Consider the following 23,568-nt stretch of genomic DNA (forward strand, 5'->3'; position numbering starts at 1 on the left):
GGGTAAAACTTATCCCAAATTTGAGTTAAGCATAAAATTCTCTCCAACCCTAGTTTGGGGTAAAGAAATAGTATTTTCTTCTCTTTTTTTTTTTGTTATTATAAACATTTATTTTATTTTTAAAATTATTTACTTACTTGTTATATATCAAGGTAAATTACTACCTAAAAATTATGTAATTAACTAAAATTTTTAATTATTAATAATAATTTTTTATAAAAGAACTCAACAACAGAGGATCCAAATCCATACATATATTTTCGAACTGACACTACAAGAAAAACAAGTTTTAACGACGAGAAAATCAATCGTTAAAAGTTGATTTTTGGTCGTTAAAAAGTTGTAACGACGGGAATTTTTTTGTCGTCAATTGTCGTTATTGCCTCCGAGGATAAAAGTCTTTAACAACGGGAATGATAAACTCGTCGTTAATTGTATTAGCGACCGTATGATTCTCGTTGTTAAAAATAATTATTAACTACCAAATTATAACCCAATAACGACAATATTTCCCGTCGTTAATAGTCTTAACAATTAGCGACCGTATGATTCCTATCGTTAAAAATAATTTTTAGTTATCAAAACACAAATCAATAACGACAATATTTCCTCTCGTTAATAATATGAACAATTAGCGACGGTATGATTCCTATTGTTAAAAAAAATATTTTTTTTAATTTTTTTTTAATAGTATGAAAACAATTGCTAGTCATCAATGACAAAAACATCTTGTTTTGATATAAACTACCAAACTTATATATCATTATCCATATCAAATTAGAATAACACTCGTAAAATTAAACATGTCATTCAAATAAAACCAAAGTAAATATTATCCATTAGGATTTACACATCAAAAGTAGTATATATATAAGTGTTAATCGCCAACAAATTACATCAAAAAATATGTTCAACTAAAAATAACACTTTGATAATTGCATATACTATTCAAAAATGTACACAAAAAAAGATATTTAACTAAAAGTAACACTTTAACAATCATATATACTATTCAAAACTAATATACAACAAAACACTATATATAGTCATAAAACTATTCATGTACTCCAAGACAACAGTTACTTCCTTTAGAGTCTTGTTGTCTCATTGACTTACAAAATATATATATATATATATGAAATTAGAGTCAAAGAAGTGTTCATGTTTTCTTTATAAAATATTAGAAATAGAATTAACAAAGCTCAAAACGTCTCCATCACAAACTACATAACATACAATCACTAAAATGTACCAAAACATAAAAACCCTTAAATATAGAATAGATTGTGTTAGGATTTATGAAGAAGAATTTGAAACTTTTTTCAATTATAAGTGGATTACATCAATTATAAGTGGATTATATTATAAATACAAATATAATAAAGCAAACACCCTTCAAGTGTAGTGTACCTGAAACTCAAGTGAGCTTAACCAATGCACGAAATCTCTCCATTGCTCTCTCTCAATGTCTACTGGACCCACTTGATTTCTCTCCTCATCTGTGGTGTACACATCATAGTATTTTGCGCCATTTAACCTTTTATTCACCCATAACTTACTTTTGGCATCTAACAAGCCTACATACAACAAACTATATAAAAATATAATTAACATCTAAGGCTCACTAGACGAGTCGTTACATATTAAATTTTATCACTCACAAGATACATATAGTATTAAGCATTAAAAATTTTAAAAAATGGGTGATCACCCACCACTCGGAAGGAGTGATTAAATCATATCACTCACAGGATACATATAGTACTAAGCATTAATAATAAAAAATAATGGGTGATCAGCCACCACCCGGAGGGAGTGATTAAATCCTATCACTCACAGGATACATATAATACTAAGCATTCAAAATTTAAAAAAATGGGTGATCACCCACCACCCGGAGGGAGTGATTAAATCCTATCACTCACAGGATACATACCTCGAACAATGTTGGTATCACAAATAATTATCAACTCCATTAACATACTAGTCAGAAAGTCTATCATCCAATTGCATCCAATTCTTATCCATCGTACTAGATACAACAAAAATTGATAGTATTAGAGATAGATTAAATTACCGAGCACGAGAATATGGGATAAAAACACTACCAGTATTCATGTACACAAAACTGTGGAGAACAAGAATTTACATTTTCAGATCTCACTTCATAAGCGTGTGTTTCATCATCACCTGCCCAAAAAAGGTGGCGTGGAAAGTGTTCAGAGAGTTTCTCATTCTTTACTTGTTCCCTTCCCTAGCACTGCGCCCCCCAGGGGAAGAGGGGGTGTTATGTTGTTCAATAGTGGCACATAAATGATATTCATTCCTTGTATATTGGACTATCAAAATAGGATATTAAAAATGATTTGCAACACTTAATTTAATCTGAACAGTAAAAAATAAAAATCAACAAATATAAATCATGTCAGTCCACACAACAATCTCCTAGCATCATATGGCAGGGTTCCACAACCAGTCCAATGTAAATCGACATTAAACCATTTAAATTGAAATTTGCGCTTAATGCAAACCACATATCACAAAGTTTTCCAATTACTGTAAAAATTGCCAACCAAAATATTATAGGACAATCCCACTATGTAGGATTGGCTTAGGTCTAGAACCAGATAAACTCAAAAAGGATGTACATGGTGAACAATTCCAAAAAGTTTTTACAGAAATTTATCTCAACATACACTAATTAATTAGAAACAAGAAAGTTATTTCTGTTATTTAAAAAAAAAAAGATCATCGTCTAAAAACTAAAGTCATCTAAAGTCGACAATGTTTTCAGTTACATCAGCTCTACTACCACTTATTGGATAATCAATCTGATACCACTTCATGCGGAATAAAATAAACACAGAATAAATGCTGTAACACCCACGCAATATCAAAATTAGAGGAAACCCAAAAAAAATGGTTCGGCAAATTGCCAACATCCACGGACAAAGGAGCTAGGGACACATATTCATTAAGTGAACAATGGGTTCACAAAAGAGAGAAACTCTCACGCAAACTCCATTACTCCCAAACTCACTACTCTTTATGGTACACCCTAATTGGTGAGCCCTACCACCATCTAAGAATTAGATGTGCGGCTTTACCAATAAAAAGAACAATATATGTCCTAAATCTAGAACTTACTGAGTTTTGATGAGCGAGAGCGAGGGCGATGGTGAGACAACGGGTGAGCCTCGAGAGCGAGGCCGAGGGTGAGCCGGTGAGCGAGAGCGAGGGCGCTGGCGAGGTAGCGGGCAAGTCGCGAGAGTGAGGACGAGCCGCAAGAGGCGAGAGCGAGAGCGAGGGCAAGGGCGAGGGTGAGCCGGGAGAGGTGAGAGCGAGGGCGATGCAGCGGGTGAGGGCGAAGGGTGGGAAAGAGGGAGATGCAGAGAGGATGAGGGTTTTTTTGGGGGCTGGGAAAGGAGGAGGAGGGCAATAGAGCCAGAGCGAGGGCGAGAGAGCCAGAGATGGGGGATTTGGGGGAAGTTTAGGGAGTTAGGGATTTGCGGGGGTGATTCCGTCTCTTCAATTTATTTGGTTTTTTTAATATTTAATAATTAAATACAAAATAATATAATTTATAAAAATAATATTAATAATTATTTAATTAATATAAATAAAATAATTTAAATAAAATCTTATTATTAAATAATTTAAATTATTGTATTTCAAATCAATATTTATTTAAAAATATAATTATATTATAAATCCAATTCTTATCCATCCATAAAATGTTGTTTCATTTTATGATTTCTAAAATTTAAAATAATAAAAATTTTAATAATATTATGATTTTTAAACTTTTTATTTATTTTTCAAATGTAGTGTTTAATTTCATGCCTGAAATTTTTTTTATTATTTTATGGTTCGAATTAAAAATTTTAGTCATTAACGACGAGAAAATAGTATATTAACGACGACTTATTTTGCCTGTCGTTAAAAGTTATCTTATAACGACGGGATTTATATTTAGTCGTTAATAGTACTACATTAACGACCAAAACTAATTTCGTCGCTAATTTTTTGTCGTTAATGCCTGTTTTTGTTGTAGTGTGAACAAACAAAAATTTTACAAAAAAGAGCTCAACAAAAAGGTGGCAGATCTTAAAGTACCCCTAGTTTCTTTGGCTAATATATATTTCGATGATATTGAAGAATTCGGAAGACATTTACCGGTTATTAAATTATTATCTTTGTTTATATAGCATTTAAATCTTGAAAGTGTTCATTCGGCTCATATCTAATTATCTTGTCTGTAATTTTTATTTAGTAATTTTTAATTTAGTGCATTTAATAATTATTATTCATTAATCGATTATAATTTAATAATATTATTTGAATATTATTAATACTAATAATAAGTAAATAAAAAGATGTAAAAAAATATATAAAAAAGGATACAAAAAGAATTAAAATTTATTATACTTAAAATGGAAAGACAAAATGGGGATAAATACATTACCTCAATTTTGGGGTAACTGAATAGTGCTACCCCAAATTTGGGGGTGGGTTGGAGATGCTCTCAGTTTCCTTTCAATCCTCTTTAGAAGAGTAGATCCGTAGCTGCCATCGTTGCATTTTGTTCATAGTGAGTTTCCGATCATTGCTGATCATCGCAGACCCTTTAGCTTCCTCGAGCAATCGTTCCTTTTGCTCCAGCTTCGTAGAACCGTTGTTGTCAACCTTCTCAGATCCATTGCCAATCGTCGTGAGTTGCAGATCTGTCATTGTCGTGGCTGGCTAACCTTCCATCTTCAATTTCTCCATCGTTCGTAGCCGCCTTCTATCCCTATTAATGGTTAATTTCAATTTAATTTCAGTGTTAATTTAGTTTGAGTTGTTTCGATAAAAATTGATTTGCAGTACTTTTGAGTTGATCTTTCTATGATTTTGTTAATGCCTAACATTAATGAAGGGAATCACTAGTATGGTGGTAATTAAGTGCAAAAATAATTTTTTTTAACGTGTATCAAATACACGCAACGAAATATAATATACACACTATACATAACTTAGGTATTTAAATAACATGCATATTCAACAATTGAATGCATAAATAAATATATACCTGCTATCCAATGTAAGGTTGGGGTACATAAGTAATTTCAATACTGAGACTGTATCCACTTCACGTTGTGGTGGTCCTAATTTGTCCACACTTAATATGAAGTAAGGTATAGTTTCGGTCACCTTTTTTCGTGCTAGACATGGAAGATCTGCGTATCACCGATGCCCGTATCTCAAAATTATATACGTAACAATTACACGTATAATTTTTATGATATTTTTAGAGGAAGAAGAAGAAGAAGAAAGCAGCGTGAGTGAGGAAGAGAGAGAGAGAGAAAATAGAGGGCTCGCCTCTGTCCTTTTATCAACCCCCTACTTCTTTTCTTCTTTCTTTTCAAAAATCAATCCCTTCTAACGTCTGTCGCTCCCTAGTTTTTGTGCAATTAATAATTGATTTTACTATGCACTATTTACAATCTGCCACCAATCTACTGTGCAATCAATAATTGATTTGATACTATGCACTATGCATTATTGGTAGGAAGAGCCAAAAATCAACTTTTGACCAACCATTTTCAGAGATATTTCATGCATACGATATCAGTACCAAACACAATACTATATGATATATGACTTTCTAGATTTACTACTTGCTAGCAATTAAATAACACTAAAACCCTTTACGGTATCGATCAACCTTTGACCCATCATCAGAACTTCTCCAAATCTCGATGACGTTCTAAGAGTTCTTGAATAGCACTTAACAGCGGTTCAGGGCAATATAAGTGGCAGTGAATTAAGTCTCACTTCAAGTGAACTTATTATAGTTAACAATTATTGTGTGCTATAATTTTTCCATCACCTAATGTCCCGACTGAGCGAGAGTCATGGAATAAGGAATTTATAAACTCAATAACTATGTGTCAGACTTCATTAATATGACTAGATGACACCTCAAGAAACACATTTCCTGACTTTCAATCTTCCCTAACCAAGGACTGTCCTGTCACATCAATAGTAGATCACAGAAGACGTTAACCTCATCAAATATCAACGAGGGCAATTGATCCTATTCCCAACACCTTTCTCCATATACCAGCAATAGGAAACCACATAGATGAACGTTTCCACCTCCCAATTGGATGGTTCGGCTCATTAGTAAATTCTGTACACCAATACATAAAACAACTGTGCCGGTTTAAGTCTAATGATCAACACACCATTGCAACCTGATGACTCAACCATTATTCGCCATGCCATGTGGTTAGTCATCGATGTCACATTCTACGATCATTCTCAAACAACCACCCATAGGTTTACTAGCGATATTTCATGTCACGTGACACGTGACACACCATCCTCCCATCGATATCCCTGTACTTAACGAGATAATAATTCTCGTGCTAGTCCATACTCGATTAATCGGAGTCCCCATCTAAAGAATCTAAGGACTAGCTAGGAATAGTTTCAGAAGTTCTATTACCGGATAGTTCTGTCATATAATCTCAACACCTTAATAATAAGGTTCTCACACAAAAGATGTAAAGACTCATTCATATAATTGATTGGAGAAAATATGAATGAAGAAAATTTTATCTTTTACTGATTTATGCAAAGATACAATGAATTTATTATAACAAATTCACTAGATGTCATCCAAATTTAGCATAAGAGCACACAATACTAATAAACATTACGTAAGCATTTATTTTATCAATTTATTTTAACTTAACTTTGATTTGTATTGACAATTTACTCTTTGAAAAACACCAAATTCATGAAGACCCACAGTGAAACCTTGTCACGATTTTTCAGATATTTGGAATCCATTAGAATTATTATTTACTTCATAAAATTACAATAAATGGATAAAAATAAAAATTAAGAATAAACCAATGTTAGTTTATTTTTAGTTAATGTTTTCAAGTAGAAAATTTCTCAATTTAAACACATTTTTTCGTTTTATAAAGATTAAAACCGGTTTATATTTGACAGCAATAAAGGTATTTTTTTTCTTTAGTTTTTTACAAAAAAATAAAAAAATAAAAACTAAAGATAAAAAACAAAAACAAAAAAATTACAAATAAAGAGCGCCCAAATCTTTTGAGGTTTGCAGCCTTAAAAAGATATATGGTTTGTTATTAATGATTCTTGGTCGTGACAATAACACACATATATAAATCTAAATAGGTCTCCCATGTTGTCCTTTAAATTAATTTGAGCCATATATAGATAGGCATTTGTACCTGCCTGCCACATGACAAAAATTAATGGTTGAACTATTCACTCATATAAGTAGATTGAGTGGCTTATATTTTATGCATCGTCAGTGTCAAATGTTTTACATCATTCATTGAAGAGGGAAATTATCACCAACTACCATCTTTGAATGATAAAGATTTGTGGATGAAGGAAGCAATTGGGAAAGAATTATCATCCACATAGCATGGCTTTTGCATTCGACACATAACTGCCAAATTTAGTGATTTTTATATGTTATATATAAGTTAAGCAACAGTTCAGGCTTCAAGAGGTTAATATAAGTGTAAATTACAATACAATAAACATGTGAATAGCTTCTACCAAATCAAGTAAGGGTCTCCATGGTTCGATTTGACCGATTTTTGACATTTTCAGTACGTCAAATCGCTTGTGCAGTTTTCTGTTAAATCAGACTCGTAATCTGATTTGGTGCGTAGAAACCTCACCGAACCACACCATAAAATGCGGTGTGATTTTTGTAGTTTGGCCAAAACATCCAAAATATTAATTTACTCATTTTTGTGATATGATTTTCACAATTTCATAAATTATTTCATCAACTATTTAACCCATAAATCAAAATAAATATAAAATTGTATATAAACAATCTGTTTATACAAACAGATTGTTAAATAGACATAAATAGATTGTTTATACATAAACATCATAAATATATAAATTGTTACATAATTTTTAAAATAAATTGTTATTATAAATAGATTATATAAACAAAACAAAATAAATAATTTATATATAAACTTATAAACAATTTATAAATTGTTGAATAGATTGATAAATAAATAATTTATCAAAATAAATTATTTTATAATTTTTTATTATTACATTATATTTGGACAGTTCTGTTTAATCCGAACTGAGAAATTCTCAAATCACAAATTGCATAGTTTGAGGATTTCTGAAACCATACCGAGCCGCTTCTCTCAAAAAATTTCATGATGTGATGCACTTCGATTCAGTCAACTTTCCCGGTTTGTCAATTTTTTTAAACACCCCTAAAATCAACCATTTTTGGGTCATTGCTTATCTTCATACAATAAATATGTGAATAGACATTTGTACCTGCCTGTCACATGACAAAAATTAATGGCCCCAACAACCATTTGACTGAGATCCACAGAGAATATTGTATATTCCCTCTTATAAGTAGATTGAGTGGTTTATATTGTGTGCATCGTCGATGTCAAATTTTACATCACGCATTGAAGAGGGAATGACATATGGAGGGAGAAATTCATCCTTGTGGATTTATCATGCATTATTAGGTGGGCAACACTTCAAATTATTCTTAAAATATTTAGAAATTTAAAAAACTAAATTGGAATTTAATTTAAAAATAATTTATTTGACCACATGAATCGGTCAAATAACTTAAATTTATATATATGTACAATATGTATATATACACACCCATTTATATAATAAAGTATAAATAATATATATAATTAATTTTATATATATATACATATATATGAAAAAGGTGGCCAGCCTGCAGGATGTGAGGTCACTTTCTGCGAAGAAAGGGACTCCACAGTCCTCAACACAGCAAGCAGCTACTCGCTGCGTGCCAATTTCTTCCTCTTTCTCCTTTTTTTTTTTTTTTTTTTCATGTGAACATAAATATATTTAAACAACTTTTTCATGTGAATATAAGTATATTTCACAAGAAAGAAACGTTTCAAAAGCAAAAATAAAACATAAATATTTCATATTAATTAGCTTGTCTAGCTATGAGGAAAACTAGAGGTCTTGTAAATTTTGGGATGACCACCAGAATCCAGCATAAGAAATGAGAAAAAATAGAGAATAATAGAAAAAGAAGAAAAAATAAAAAAGGAATAGAACTAGTGAAGGAAAGAAAAATGTTGTCATTAAGGTGACCCAAAGTAATCAAGACCTTCTCCAAAGAAATCCCAAAGTAACGTTATTCCATTCACAAACTCTTACTTGATGATATTTTTTGTATTACATAACAAATTAGTATTGAAAGACGTAATTTGTATAACTTTTCATTTGCATCTACGTTCATGTATGATCATGCTATTTTGCTCTACGTATGTTGAGTCAACTTGCTGTACTTAATTTTTAATTAATTTTTTATGATTAATAAAAATAATATTTTGTATCTAATTATTTTTTTTAATTTATAAAATATTTTGGCATAGTATATGTATTACTAAAACTATTATTTTTTATTAAAAATATTTGTCAAGTAATATTTTGATTGTTGTGAACAATAATCGGACCGTTGTGAATAATAATTTTTTAAAAATGCCTATAAATACCCCCAAGCTTATTTGTAACATAATAAATTGCACATATTGCATATCCAAAATATTCCAAACGTTTTAAAGCTTACATCCAAGCAATCCAAGGCCCTTTTAGCGTTATTGCACATCAATTGAAAAGCTAGAAGGCAAGAAGAGAAAAATATTTTCAAATCTATTCCGAATTTCTCTATCAAATATGAGGTCACCAATTTATTTATTTAAATATTATTATCTTGTATAATTTATTTTTAATTACTTATTTATTTGTATTCAAGTATGGATAATTACTTGTAATCATTTAAATTATTTTTGCGGATTGAATAGGTTTTCTAAAAGTACTAAAATCTAGGTGAATCGAGTTTCTAAGGTAAGGTAGGGTGGAAACCTTGGTGTAGTAGTTATCTAGAATCTGTTGTAATCTAGGTGTGTATCTAGTTTTTAAGGTAAATTAGTGTGGAAATCTTGGTGAAATTGGTTTAGTAGAACCTCAAAAGTGGTTAGACATTGGGAGAGTGGACTAAGTGTGTGTGAAGACATTGAACCACTATAAATTATATTGTGCCTCATTTTATTTATTCTTATTATATCTGTAACTTGCATTAATTATCAATTTCAAATATAATTTATTATATTTATCAAATATATATTCTCTAATAAAATAATTAATCAAGAATATTTATTAAAATTATAAAAAAAAATTTAATCACTCAATTCAACTCCTCTTGAGTGGCCATACCCTAATGGACTAACAACTTAGGCCCAATGTGATGTACTATGGGACCTTCCAACACTTACTGTGTAGGTTGAGAAAGTTCTTAGAAGTATGATAATATTGTCACAAATGGCATCGCATGGTAGAAACTTGCATTTTCCTACATGCACGCATTTTATATACATTAATCACTTAGAAAGTTCATCTTCTAATTTGAGTTTATCTCTTAGAATATTTAAACGTCCTAGGTAAAATAAGCAGTTCAAAGGAAAAGAAAGTTTTGATGTGTAGTTTTGAAAGCTTCATTATTTCCTTCTGTTGGTATGTCATGTTTTGTAAATATTATGCATGTTTTTATGTGACATAGTAGAATCATGTATAGGTCTATTTTGGTGATATCAAATGTATCAAGTATGTCAAAACTTATTGTATGAACTAGTTTTCATTTAAGACACGCCATTTTATTTTGGTAGAAATGAATGACTTTTTACATTCATATATTGGGTTATACTGATTTAGAAATTTATTTTAACTATTTCTAAAGATTTATGCTTCAGACGCTTGAAAAAATCTTTTTTTAAAAAAAAAAACTTGGTATATCAAAATGAATCGAAAAATTATACTTTTTACTATAAGTTATGAGTTAAATTATGTTTAATTCGTAAAAATGAGAGCACACACAAAGATTTCGCCTTGATAAAGTAAACCAAACATAAGAGTTTAGGTAGAAAGATAGGGCCACTAGAGGTAAACCTTCATAAGTGTCACTCAATAGAATACTACTAAATTTGGAAAAAATAAATAATAAAAATAAAATGTCAAGCAAATAAAAGTTTTGAAAGAAAAATAAAATTTACCAGAGTCGTTAATGAAGGCATATGCAGAAATTTGAAAAAAGATTTTAATTTTTTTTCAAGTTATTATGACATGAAAACATACTCCGAAGAGAGTGGTGCTTCATTAATTCGGGGATGGATAAGAGCTAAATAAGTTCAAGGAGTCTGAATCACTATTTTCCCTAACTTCACTAGATGAGGACATGGTAGAAGTTGGTTAACCCAAGGGTAAAGATATAAAAGACAAATATCCAAATCAAGTTATGGAAAAGAAGGATTAACCCACCTAGGGATAAGTACACTAATCCATCAAGGAAAAAACCAAGTCACAAAGGAGGGAATGACTAGGGTACACCTTAGCTGAGCTAGGGTCGCATCTTGGCTAAGTCACCCCATGGCCTAGCTAGGGCCTCAACACATTGCTATGCCTCGTCGAGCTGATTGTTAAGCAGCTGCATTGTTGTGTGCGGCTTGTTGAGTTCATTGCCTACTTGAGCTTTATCGCCATCAACCTCCTTTGCCAAGTTGGGTACCACTGTTATCGAGTTGGGCACATTTTGTCACACCATCATTACCAAGTTGTTGCTTTGCTTCCTCGAGCTATCGAGCTACTACACTATAAAATTTCACCTCTGCAAAAGCCTTTTATCATTTCACACTCAAGGTTCTCTAATACTACATAAGCTCCCTGTTTATAGGGTTCAAGAAAAGTGGGAAACCATAAATCAAAAAATAATATCTCTTTTAATAGAGCAGTCATCCACATCTCCATCAACAATTATCATGAATAAATGACTCTCAAAAAATTAAAAGAGATTAGCTTAGTTATTCCTTAAGTTAACCAAGTTTCTTTGTAAGCGCCCCTAACTAGTACTACAAAAAAACTGGCATTTAGCAACGATTTTTTTGGCATTTAGCGGCGGTTTTAACCAACCGCTGGAATAACTGCCGCTAAATCATATAAACTGTCACAAAATTAGTGATTTAGCGGCGATTTTTCAACCGCCGCTAAAATTAAAAAAAAATTAATTAATTTTAGCGACGGTTTTTCAACTGCCGCAAAAATTAAAATTTTAATTTCTCTCACCTGCCCAGCCACGTGGCCACATGTTCGCGGGCCACATGGCGAGGCCCCTTCCCCAGTTTCGAACCCACAACCTCCCCTATGCACATGCATACTTGTAACCGCCTGATCTGCTAACCTCTCTTGTTATATAACTGCATATATAAATTATATACCACTACTTTCTAGAATTATATTTTATATTTTTTAATATAGAAAGAAAAACATTAATTAATTTATTATTTTTTAAAAGAGTAAAGGAATAAATTAAAAATAAATTAATTGAATTAAATTAATTAAATTATTTGATTAAAAATAAAAAAAATTATATATTTTTAAAATTATTAAAATTTTGTTAAATTTATTTTTATTTTTATTTTTTTAAATTAAATTCTTAGTTAACTAGTGGTGAACCCGTGTGGTATATGGGAGAGTTTAATTTAAAAATAAAAAAATAAAATTATTATTTTAAATAATTTTAATAAAATTGATAATTATAATTTTTTTAATCTTTGATCATGTTGAAAAAATTTAAGTTTACTTAATTATTCACTATTCAATATGCTAATGGAGAACACTTTTAATCCAATATACTTATAATTTTTTTATTATATTATATTTATTTATAAATAAATATTATAAAATCTATAATATTTCAACTTAAAGACGTTCATTATTTTCTATTTATTATATTATAATTATAAATATAAATTAAAACTCTTAAATATGAGTAAGAATAAGTTTTTTCAATAATAACAAAATTTAAAAAAAATGAATTTTGATTTCTTCCGTAATCTTAAAAATGTGATACCTTAAATATTAATTAGCATTGAAAAACCCTAGTATTTGACAATCTTAAATAATTTTTTATGAATTTGTTAAGACATCACATTTTCAAGACTATAATATAATTATTAAATTAATTAATAATTAATTAATCACTACCTTTGATTTAATGCAAATTTTTGAGGAAAAAAATTCACCATTGATTGACACTTGTCAAAATACTTTATTTGACTATCATATTTTAATATTATATAAATATACATAGAATAAAGATATAAAAATAATATTTTAAATAAATAGATAATTTTATATGACTTAATTAATGGTTTAAGTTGTCTATTAATATTTCTCATAAAACTCATGCAAATTTAATACAAAACAATTAGCATTGAAAAACTCGTATATTTAAAATTTATTATTAATTTTACAATAATTAGTACATATTATTTCAAAACAATTGAAAGATTTAAATTATTAATGCAAATTATAAAATGTAAATTATTAATGCATTAAGTATTAAACGCAAATAATTAATGCAAGTTTTGGGGGTACCACTTATTATTTCAAAGCAATTGAAAGATTTAAATTATTAATGCAAATTACAAAATGCAATCAAAATTAATTGTAAATCATTAATGCAAGTTTTGGAGGGAAATTTCTTTTTTCAAGACTATCTTACTTTTATATATATAAAGATGCAAATTATAAAATGTAAATTATTAATACAATAAGTACTGTAAGGCCCCGCTTTTTCGGGCGCGTTTTATAACTTGGGACAATTCTGGGACAATAAATTTTTTTCTTTCAAACATTAAAGCTAAACCACATCATACCTCGAATCCGTCCCAGAATTCCCATACATTAATCTCGAAAGAGAATCACTATACATATCAAATGCGGAAGCAAAGATTGAAACCTGATATCTTAATATTAATCATAAATAAATTCTTACATCTTCAACATTTCTCAAAACGTTCAAAATCTAAAGTAGCAGAACTTAAATACAGGAGTTACGTTACATACATTTCATTTCTCATGCACTCTGCTAAGTACCATTTCATGCCTCATTTATCCTCGTCTCTGCTACAATCTCCACCTGGAACGTTTGAATATTCCAGGGATAAAACCCAAGTTAGATGATGAATCATCTAAGTAAGGGTACATAATGTTATGTCATGTGTGTATGCAATGTCTTACCTCGTAGGTGTCAACTGCACCCCTTATGCTACCTACCATTTTAGCGGCCCCATTCTTTCGAAGCCGAGGTGTATGGGTGCACCCTTGGTAAGGCAGCGGTGACAGTTCGTACTCCCTACGGCCTCATATGCGAGTGATCAATGACATCGACGTGTATTTATGTATTTCATAATCATGTCATGGGTGCAGTCTACGTGTGGGGTACATATCATAACATGTCAATAAGATGTAAACATTTTTGATGAACATAAACCACTTACTAACCAAGCATTTTTCATAAAACTAACTTTAATTGGGGAGTATCACTTACCTTCTCAAGCTTATCGGGCTACTTCGATATCCGTGCCTTGCATCGTGCTTCGCCTCGATTTGCGTGCCAACCTCAAAATTTGTACTAGCCACTTCAATTCAAGCCTCAAAGTATCCTTGACTTAGCCTCTCTGGCTTTCTCGGTATGTGTGCCATATTCTCGAAACGCGTGCTTGAATTGATTTATCGCCCAAAATCTTCGAAATATTAATAAATATTCAAATCCTATTTTTCGAGATTTTTTTGGAATTCTTTTTTCTAATTTTTCCTATTTTTCTTCTTTTCTTTTCTTTTCTTTTTTCTTTTTTTCTTTTTCTTTCTTCTCCCTCTCTTCTTCTTCCTCCTCCCGCTCCCTCTTGCCCGACCTACAACTCCCCTACTTCAACTTCTTTTTTTTTTTTTCTTCTTCTTCTTCTTCTTCTTCTTCTTCTTCTTCACCCGCGGCTGCCTACAACTTCTGCTACGACCGCTGCCCACCGCACCAGCCGGCCTTGCTGCCGCCTTCGCCGCTGTTGGCGTCTCCTACCGGCCGAGCCACGCTCGCCACCGCGAGCTACTCGCATCTTCACCGTGCACAGCCGCAGCCACTGCGACGCTGCACCACGCCCGCGGCCATCTCCCCTGCCTCGCGGTGCTTCCATGGCTGCTACCATGGCCGACTTCGACCTTCCTTGTTGCCTTCAACGGTCTCCTCTCGGCCTTCGTTCGCCGCCATTGGCCTTGCCGGCCACTGCCAAGCCGCCACCGGCCTCCTTGCGGCTGCCTCAGCTCCGCCCGCTCACTGCCTACTTTCTTTGGCCGCGGCTGCCATGGCCGAAACTTGGCCTTGCTTCAAACGCGCTCTCTCTCGCTTTCTCACTCGAGCTCCCTCTTGGTGCTTTCTCAATCGGCCAAACCCTCCAATTTATAGATCCCCTGCCTTGGCCACCAATCCACCCATATACATATAAATATATATATATATACAGCACTGTTGCATGCTTGCTCGCCACGCCCATCAGAAAATCCCCACAAATCTTGCCTCAAATCTTGCTGCCACTCAGCAAAATCGCTGCCACAATCCCCCTATTTTGCGGCCAATATCTCGGCCATGAAGATCTCACAGAGGCTGGTCATCACACACACGAGCACTGCCACGCCCACTTATATATATTATATATATATATATATTACACTTATATTAATAGAGAAATTACACTATTTCATTCTAAATTTATTAGGACAAATGCCTAATTGCAATTACATTCTTAAATACTGAATTACATTGCATTCAGATACTGAAAATCCAAAATTAATAATTCGAATCTTAGTTAAAAAAATGATTTCGCCTCAATATCCTTACCGAGTTGTCGTTTCATCCCGAAACCATTGAAGGGTTGCTTATTACGTAAAATCGAAGCCTCCCTAGGGTTCCGTTGATTTTTCGGGAGTCTCCTACAACGATTCGGTTTTTCAGCCTAAATGGCAGTTGTATTTTAGCTGTACTGAAAACTGCTCCCGATATGATTTCTTTCGATACCATAAATTCTATCTCGATACGCTCGTCGAGACCATATGATTTTCCTTAGATAATTTCACTCTGAGGCATTCCCTGCAGTCGATCCGGTACTTGTAACCAATTTTTCGGTATTCCAAACTTATTAAAATTACGTGGCAGCCTTATCTAAACATGGGGTATTACAAGTACTAAGCGTAAATAATTAATTTGGGAAAAATTTTTATTACTACTTATTATTTCAAAGTAATTGAAAATTTTAAATTATTAATGCAAATTACAAAATGCAAATTATTAATGCAATCAGTATTAATTGAAAATCATTAATGCAAGTTTTGGGAAAAAATTTCTTTTTTCAAGACTATCCTACTTTTATATATATAAAGATGCAAATTATAAAATGTAAATTATTAATGCAATAAGGTATTAAATGCAAATCATTAATGCAAGTTTTGAGAGAAAATTTTATTATTACTTATTATTTCAAAGCAATTGAAAATTTTAAATTATTAATGCAAATTACAAAATATAAATTATTAATAAAATAAGTGTTAATTGCAAATCATTAATGCAAGTTTTGGAAGGAAATTTCTTTTTTCAAAACTATCATACTTTTATATATATAAAGATTTTGTAATTAATTTAAATAAAATTTTAAATTTCTTTTAAGATTTTATATTTCTTTTTGTTAATTTAATTCAATTTAATTTTAATTTTAAATTATTTTTAAATTTAGCGGCGGTTTTTGAAAAACCGCCGCTAAATTAAATTTTTTAATGAATTTTGCGGCGGTTTTGAAAAACCGCCGTAAATATTAATTTAATTTTAATTTTAAATTATTTAATTATTTTTTAATTTAGCGGGGGTTTTGAAAAACGGCCGCTAAATTAAATTTTTTGATGAATTTTGCAGTGGTTTTGAAAACGGCCGTAAATGTTAATTTAATTTTATTTTTAAATTATTTAATTATTTTCTAAATTTAACGGCGATTTTTTGAAAACCGTTGCAAAATTGAATGTTTTAATGAATTTTGCGACGATTTTTCAAAATCGCCGAATAATGTTAAAAAAATCGCCGCTAAAATAGTATTTTGTGACGGTTTGTAAACCGCTGCAAAATTTCATTTTTTGCGGCGGTTTTAGAAACCGCCGCAAAAAAATTGCCGCTAAAAATCAATTTTTTTGTAGTGTAGGGACCCACAAGAAGATGACAAAAATGCCAAAACCTATTAAAACATTACACATCCTCCTTGACAACGGAAGCCACACTCATACATTCTTACTCATAGACAAACACAATAGTGTTCACATGCTCAAATAAACAAAAGTAACTTAATATTATACACCACAAAACACCCTCAAGGACATTTGATTGAGACGGCTCTGTACACACTACTACCCCATAGATCCTAATTCACTTGGCTCACCCTCTACTTTAACCTTACCCTTACTTGGAATGATGCAAGCAAACATGAGCCACAAGACCCAGTAAGTATAACTGGAAGAAAGCGAGCATAAGAGTCATGGGTATCAAAAAACAAAGAGTCATGAATGCCATTTAAGGTACTTTCACACGATGATATGATGAAACATGCATCCATGCTCATATGCAATCTTTTTAAAACCATAAACATGGGACCAAAGTCCAAAACTATGGGACCAAAGTCCATAACGTAAACTTGGGACCGAAGTCCATAACATAAACTTGGGACCGAACTCCATAACATAAACTTGGGACTGAAGTCTATAACATAAACTTGGGACCGAATTCCAACTTTGAGCTCAACACTTTCTCTGCGGATATATCCTGCGGACTCGTTCGCTACGCGCATTATGAGGCCTTTACCTATTTTTAAAAAACCATTTTCATGTATATGCTTCATGCATTATCATAACATCCATATTCGTAATAACTTCTCATATATAACTGGCATGCAATTAATGAAGCAATATGCACAATAGGGCAACTTTCATGCAAGATAACATCAAACTCTCGCATATCCACAATAAAAAATCATTTCCAAGGAAAGATAGGGTGATACAAGACCCTATTTGAGATTCAATAGGTATAAACGCAAATCATGGAATAATTTACTAGAAAAAGGGAAATAACTTGTAAAATAGGAAAACGACTTGAAATTTAAAACGTAAGAGCTAGGATCTTGCAATAACAAGAGATGGAGAATGGAACTTGCAAATTAAAAACATGAACTTGAGAAGAGGGAGAAATTGAACTTGCCAAATTAGGAATAAGAACTTGCAATTTAATAAGGAAACTAAGATCTTGCCTCTTAAACAAAGAGGAATAAGAACTTGCAAAAACTAGGAAGAGAACTTACCTTTAAATGATCGATTCTCATCCTTATTGTTCTCTCGCTTATTGCAGAAACTCAACCTCAAGTTCACGACCACTACTTCACTTCCTCCTACAATTGCACACCCATATTCCCTATTTATACTCCAATTGTTACCCTTAATTCAATGCAACTCCACTCAATTATTCTCTGCACAATTCATCATTTAATTCTTTGCAAAGCCCCTCAATTTATTCTCTGCAAGGCCCCCTTATTAGAAAACATCATCATTCATTTTATTCCTTCAAGTTCCAAAAATTTTTGCATTAAAATTAGAGAACTAATGGGTGTGATGGACAAGGTTAGGGGGCAACCCAGTAGCTGCCACCTGGCGTGACCAGAAGGGCCGCGCGGCCACGCGGTCGCGCGCATGGCATGCGATCGGCATGGCAGCTTGTGCCCGCGTGTATGGGCACCATGCGGTGCCTCGAAACAGCGTCGTTTGGTGCCTTGCTGGGAGCAAAATCCCAGCCTATTTTTCTTGCTCTCCCAGCAACTCGAACCCGCACCTTCTATCAAGAACCCCTTGCGCTCGACTGCTGGGCTGGCTGCCACCCTTGATAAACATATCACCTAATTTATTCTTAAGGTTATTTTCTTCCCTCCAAGTTCCATTATTTCACTTACGCCCTAATTGTCCTAAAATCCACTAATTTAATTCACTTCATTGCTTCCATAATTGCTTCCAATTAATTTAATTTATTGCCTTATTTCCTCATTTCCTAAATACATCATAAATAACTATCTTCTCTAAATCTCTAAATATTCAATATTAACCTCAAATACCATAAATAATTAATTTCTCTGAAATTTCCAAATAATAACCTCAAATAATTATAAATACATTAGTTTAATTCCAACAACATACCAAATTTAATATAAACTTCACATAACTCAATAAATCACCATAAAATCCATGAATTAAATATTTTTCTTAAACCCTAGAATATTCAATAATCACTTCAAATGCCAAAATTAAAAGTTGCTAATTATCTCAAATTTCGGGATGTTACATTCTTAGCTCAAGGATAGGGGGCAAATGATGAGGGAACATGGAGAGAAATTACTCCACTACCCCTTTGGGTCCATCAATCACCATGCAACACGCATGTGCCAGGGAAAGCCAATTTGAAGTCACCATATGTTTTCACTTGAGAATGCCGCATGTCCTTTAGATTCAACTCAGCTCGAATTCAGATCCATTGTGGACATAGAAGATTCAGAATAACTTAGCCTACTCTTTTGGACTTGGTCAACTAGAAATTTCTCTAGCAGACTCAGTTAACTAAGGATCTTTTTAATATCTCAAAAATCTCAACTACTATTTTAAAATCTCAGCCCAACAGTCAAACTATACCTTGAATGCCAATCCATGTCATCTATAAATAGGATTGAATTCCTAAAGGTAAAAACACATTAATATAAGAATATTCTATATTTGCTTATCTTTTCTTTATTAATTTGAGACTCTTTCGAAGAATAAAACCCCTCCACTTATAAGTATTGGATTAGAGGCAAAATTTAAATGATTGGTCCAACATCATCCTGCATGCATAAAACGTGTTGCACTAGGTGCATGAATTAGTTTTCTTTGGGTAATGGAAGGCTTCTCATGTAGTCTTGTTATGGATCTATACATATTGAATCACGCAGCGAATTAGCATAGAGAAACTAGAAACCACAAACAAATAATGTTCTCCCAACTTTATTCAACCAAAAAGAATTATCTTCTACATTCTTAGGAATCCTCACTATATAGGAACTCCATGAATAAGGAAAGTTGGAAATTAAATAAACAAAATCAAAGCACTAATTGAAACAAGATCAGTGCCGCAGACGGTAATCAAAACAAACCTTCCTACCAAAAGTTATTAGCTAATTAAACCTTCCTACCAAAAATGGAAACTGCCAAAGTATAGTAGAAATAACCAAGAAGGGAAGTGTCCATTTACTTCCTTCACGCCTGCATCAGTCTCTCCCACCTAAGAAAAACTTGACCTCGAGTTTGTTGAAGTCTCAGGATACAAGGGCTCGTCAGAATCATAATAAGGGTAAAGGTCTGCCACATTAAAGGTCTTGGATATCCCTATATTGTCTGGCAAAGCTACCACATAAGCATTATCATTTACCTTCTTAAGAATCTGGTATGACCCATACTTCTTAGGCTGCAACTTGTTGTATTCACCCACTAGAAACCTTTCTTTGCATAAGAACACCATCACTTGGTCTCCAACAGTGAAAACTTGCTTCCTGCGATGCTTATATGCTGCTACCTTGTATTTAGCATTAGACTGCTCAATTTTGCTCCTCACCTCTGCTGCAACTGACTGCCACTGCTCTGCCATTTGTTTAGCTGCTACATTCCTCACTCCAGAAGTTGTAGGTAATTTGATCAAATCAACAGCATGCCTAGGAACCTACGTATACACAACAGAAAATGGTGACCAGCCAGTAGTACGATGAATAGCGCTGTTGTAAGCAAACTCAGCTTGTGCCAAGACAACATCTCACTGCTTGGGTTTATCTCCACAAATGCTTCGAACCAAGTTGCCCAATGTCGTATTGGTTGCTTCGGTTTGGTCGTCTGTTTGGGGATGGGCCGTGGTACTATAATTCAAAGAAGAATCAAATAGTTGCCATAAAGTCTTCCAAAAATGGCTCAGAAATTTGTTATCTCGATCTGAAGTAATAGTCTTCGGCACTCCATGTAGCCTAACGACTTCCTTGAAAAACAATTTAGCTATCCCCGTAGCATCTGAAGTCTTCTTGCAAGGAATGAAATGCGCCATTTTTGAGAATCTGTCAACAACAACAAAAACAGAATTGACGCCTCTTGGGGTATGAGGCAGACCAAGTACAAAATCCATTGACAGATCTTCCCAAATATTTCCTGGGACAGGCAAAGGCATATACAAATCGGTATTTTGTGCTTGCCCCTTGGATGTCTGACATACATAGCACCTTTGCACAAATTTGGACACATCCCTTCTCAAGTGAGGCTAATAAAACCTCTTCTCTACTGCAACAAGTGTCTTATCTCTGCCTAAATGTCCAGCAAGTCCACCACCATGCAGATCACGAATGACCTTTTCCCTCAAGGATGTTCTAGGGACACAAAGCTGATTTCCTCGTATTAAATAGCCATCCTGAATATGAAAATCTCCGCATGGCTGGTTCGTAGAGCATTTTTCCCAAATGGCCTGAAAGTCTTCATCCTCCCTATACACCTCTTTCAGCTACTCAAAACCCACGATCTCACTGCTTAGAGTCACCAGCAAATCTGCGCAGCGACTGAGCGCATGTACCACTTTGTTTTGTACCCCTGCTTTATTTCGTAACTTGAAAGGGAATTTCTGTAGAAATTGTATCCACCTAGCATGCATATCTTTGCTGATTCGGGTTTGGCAATTTAGATGCTTCAAGGCGTCACAATCTGAGAACAACACAAATTCTCGCCCAACCAGGTAATGCTCCCATGTCTTAAGAGCATGAACAATAGAATAAAACTCTTTATCGTAGGTACTCCATTTATATCTTGCTTCACTTAATTTTTCACTAAAGAAAGCTACTGGATGCCTTTCTTGAGGCAAGACGGCTTCGATCCCCACATCACTTGCATCACAATCAACCTCGAATAGCTTGTTGAAATCCGGCAGTGCTAAAATTGGGGCATTGCAAAGCTTCTTCTTTAGCAATGCAAAACTGGCTTCAGCTGCTTCCCCCCAATTGAACTTCCCCTTCTTCAAGCACTCTGTGATTGGGGCTGCAATACTGCTGAAATTTTTAATGAAACGCCTGTAGAAGGTTGCCAATCCGTGGAAACTTCTCACTTCAATCACTGTCTTTGGGATTGGCCAGTCCCTAATCGTCCTTATTTTTGCATCATCAACTTGGATCCCTTCAGGTTGGCATACAATTTGTTTACCTACAGGGCAACCAATTCTTCGCGCAAATGCATAAGATGCTCCTCTTCCGACCTACTGTAAATCAAAATATCGTCGAAATAAACAACAACAAACTTCCCATGGAAAGGCTTTAGTACCTGGTTCATAACTCGCATGAACATGCTAGGAGCATTAGTCAGCCCGAAGGGCATTACTAGCCACCCATAAAACCCTTCTTTCGTTTTGAAAGTTGTCTTCCGCATCGCTAGCCCTTATTCGAATCTGGTGGTACCCGCTCTGCAAATCTATCTTGCTAAATATAGCACCACCACTCATTCTTTCCAACATGTCATCCAGCCTAGGGATGGGAAACTTATACCCTACAGTTATTTTGTTAATAGCTCTGTTGTCCACGCACATTCCCTAACTGCCATCTTTCTTTGGGGTCAATAATGCTGGGATTGCGCATGGGCTCATGCTCTCCTGAATGAATCCCTTGCGTAACAACTCCTCCACCTTCTCCTTTAATATTTCACTCTCCTTAGGACTCATCCTATAGTGAGGCAGATTAGGTAAACTAGCCTTCGGGATGAGATCAATATGATGCTGAATGTCCCACATCGGCGGCAGCCCATCTGGCAGGTCTTCGGGCATCAGCTCTTTAAACTCTTATAATAATGGTCGAACAGACTCCGGATATTCTTGCTCCTTCTGTTCTTCATCAGCAACTAACACCTGCTTCGCAATCAAGGCATGAACTTCCCTCATCTCCCCAATTTCTTCCTTTATCCCACGCCTAGATTGGGTAATAGTAAGGAAAGAGCGTGCTTCTACCTTAGAAGCTTTAGGGCCGGATTTCCCCTTTAAAGGCAACAAAGTAAACTTCATTCCTTTTTTTCTAGCTTGTACACGTTATCTCTCCCTGCATGCTGGGCATCTACATCATATTGCTAGGGTCTCCCAAACAAGAGGTGACATGCATCCATATCAACAATGTCACAGTATACTTCATCACTATATTTTCCAATGGAGAAAGGCACTTTACAATGCTCTCTTACCTCGATCTTCTCTGCTGCTTTGATCCATCCTATACAATATGGATTAGGATGCTTCTCAACTGGTAATTGCAGCGCCTCCACAACTCCCTTGCCAATGATATTTTCACAGCTACCACTATCAATAATCAAATCAAATACTTGATTATCAACAGTGCATCTGGTTCGGAACAGACGATGACGCTGGTTGTCTTCTTCTTGTTTCGGGGTCAGCATTAACCTTCTCACTACATAATTCTCCCATTCTTCTTCCTCATCGTATTCATCATCATCTCCATTAGGCTCACAGGCTACTTCATTTTCATCATCTCGATCGAC

General features: G+C 33.6%; 1 protein-coding gene across 1 annotated transcript; it reads right to left on the reverse strand.

Annotated features, from left to right (window-relative positions):
- Positions 1-20,293: 20,293 nt before the first annotated feature.
- Positions 20,294-22,458, reverse strand: LOC127812819 (uncharacterized). Its single transcript, XM_052353346.1, has 5 exons — positions 22,354-22,458; positions 21,632-22,288; positions 21,321-21,547; positions 20,855-21,110; positions 20,294-20,728 (listed from the first exon to the last, which is right to left on the reverse strand). The coding sequence occupies exons 1-5, from the start codon at positions 22,456-22,458 to the stop codon at positions 20,294-20,296; spliced, it is 1,680 nt and encodes a 559-aa protein (XP_052209306.1).
- Between the last annotated feature and the right edge of the window lie 1,110 nt (positions 22,459-23,568).

The sequence above is a fragment of the Diospyros lotus genome, chromosome 11 (assembly GCF_014633365.1).
Source record: "Diospyros lotus cultivar Yz01 chromosome 11, ASM1463336v1, whole genome shotgun sequence".
NCBI classification, from domain to species: domain Eukaryota; kingdom Viridiplantae; phylum Streptophyta; class Magnoliopsida; order Ericales; family Ebenaceae; genus Diospyros; species Diospyros lotus.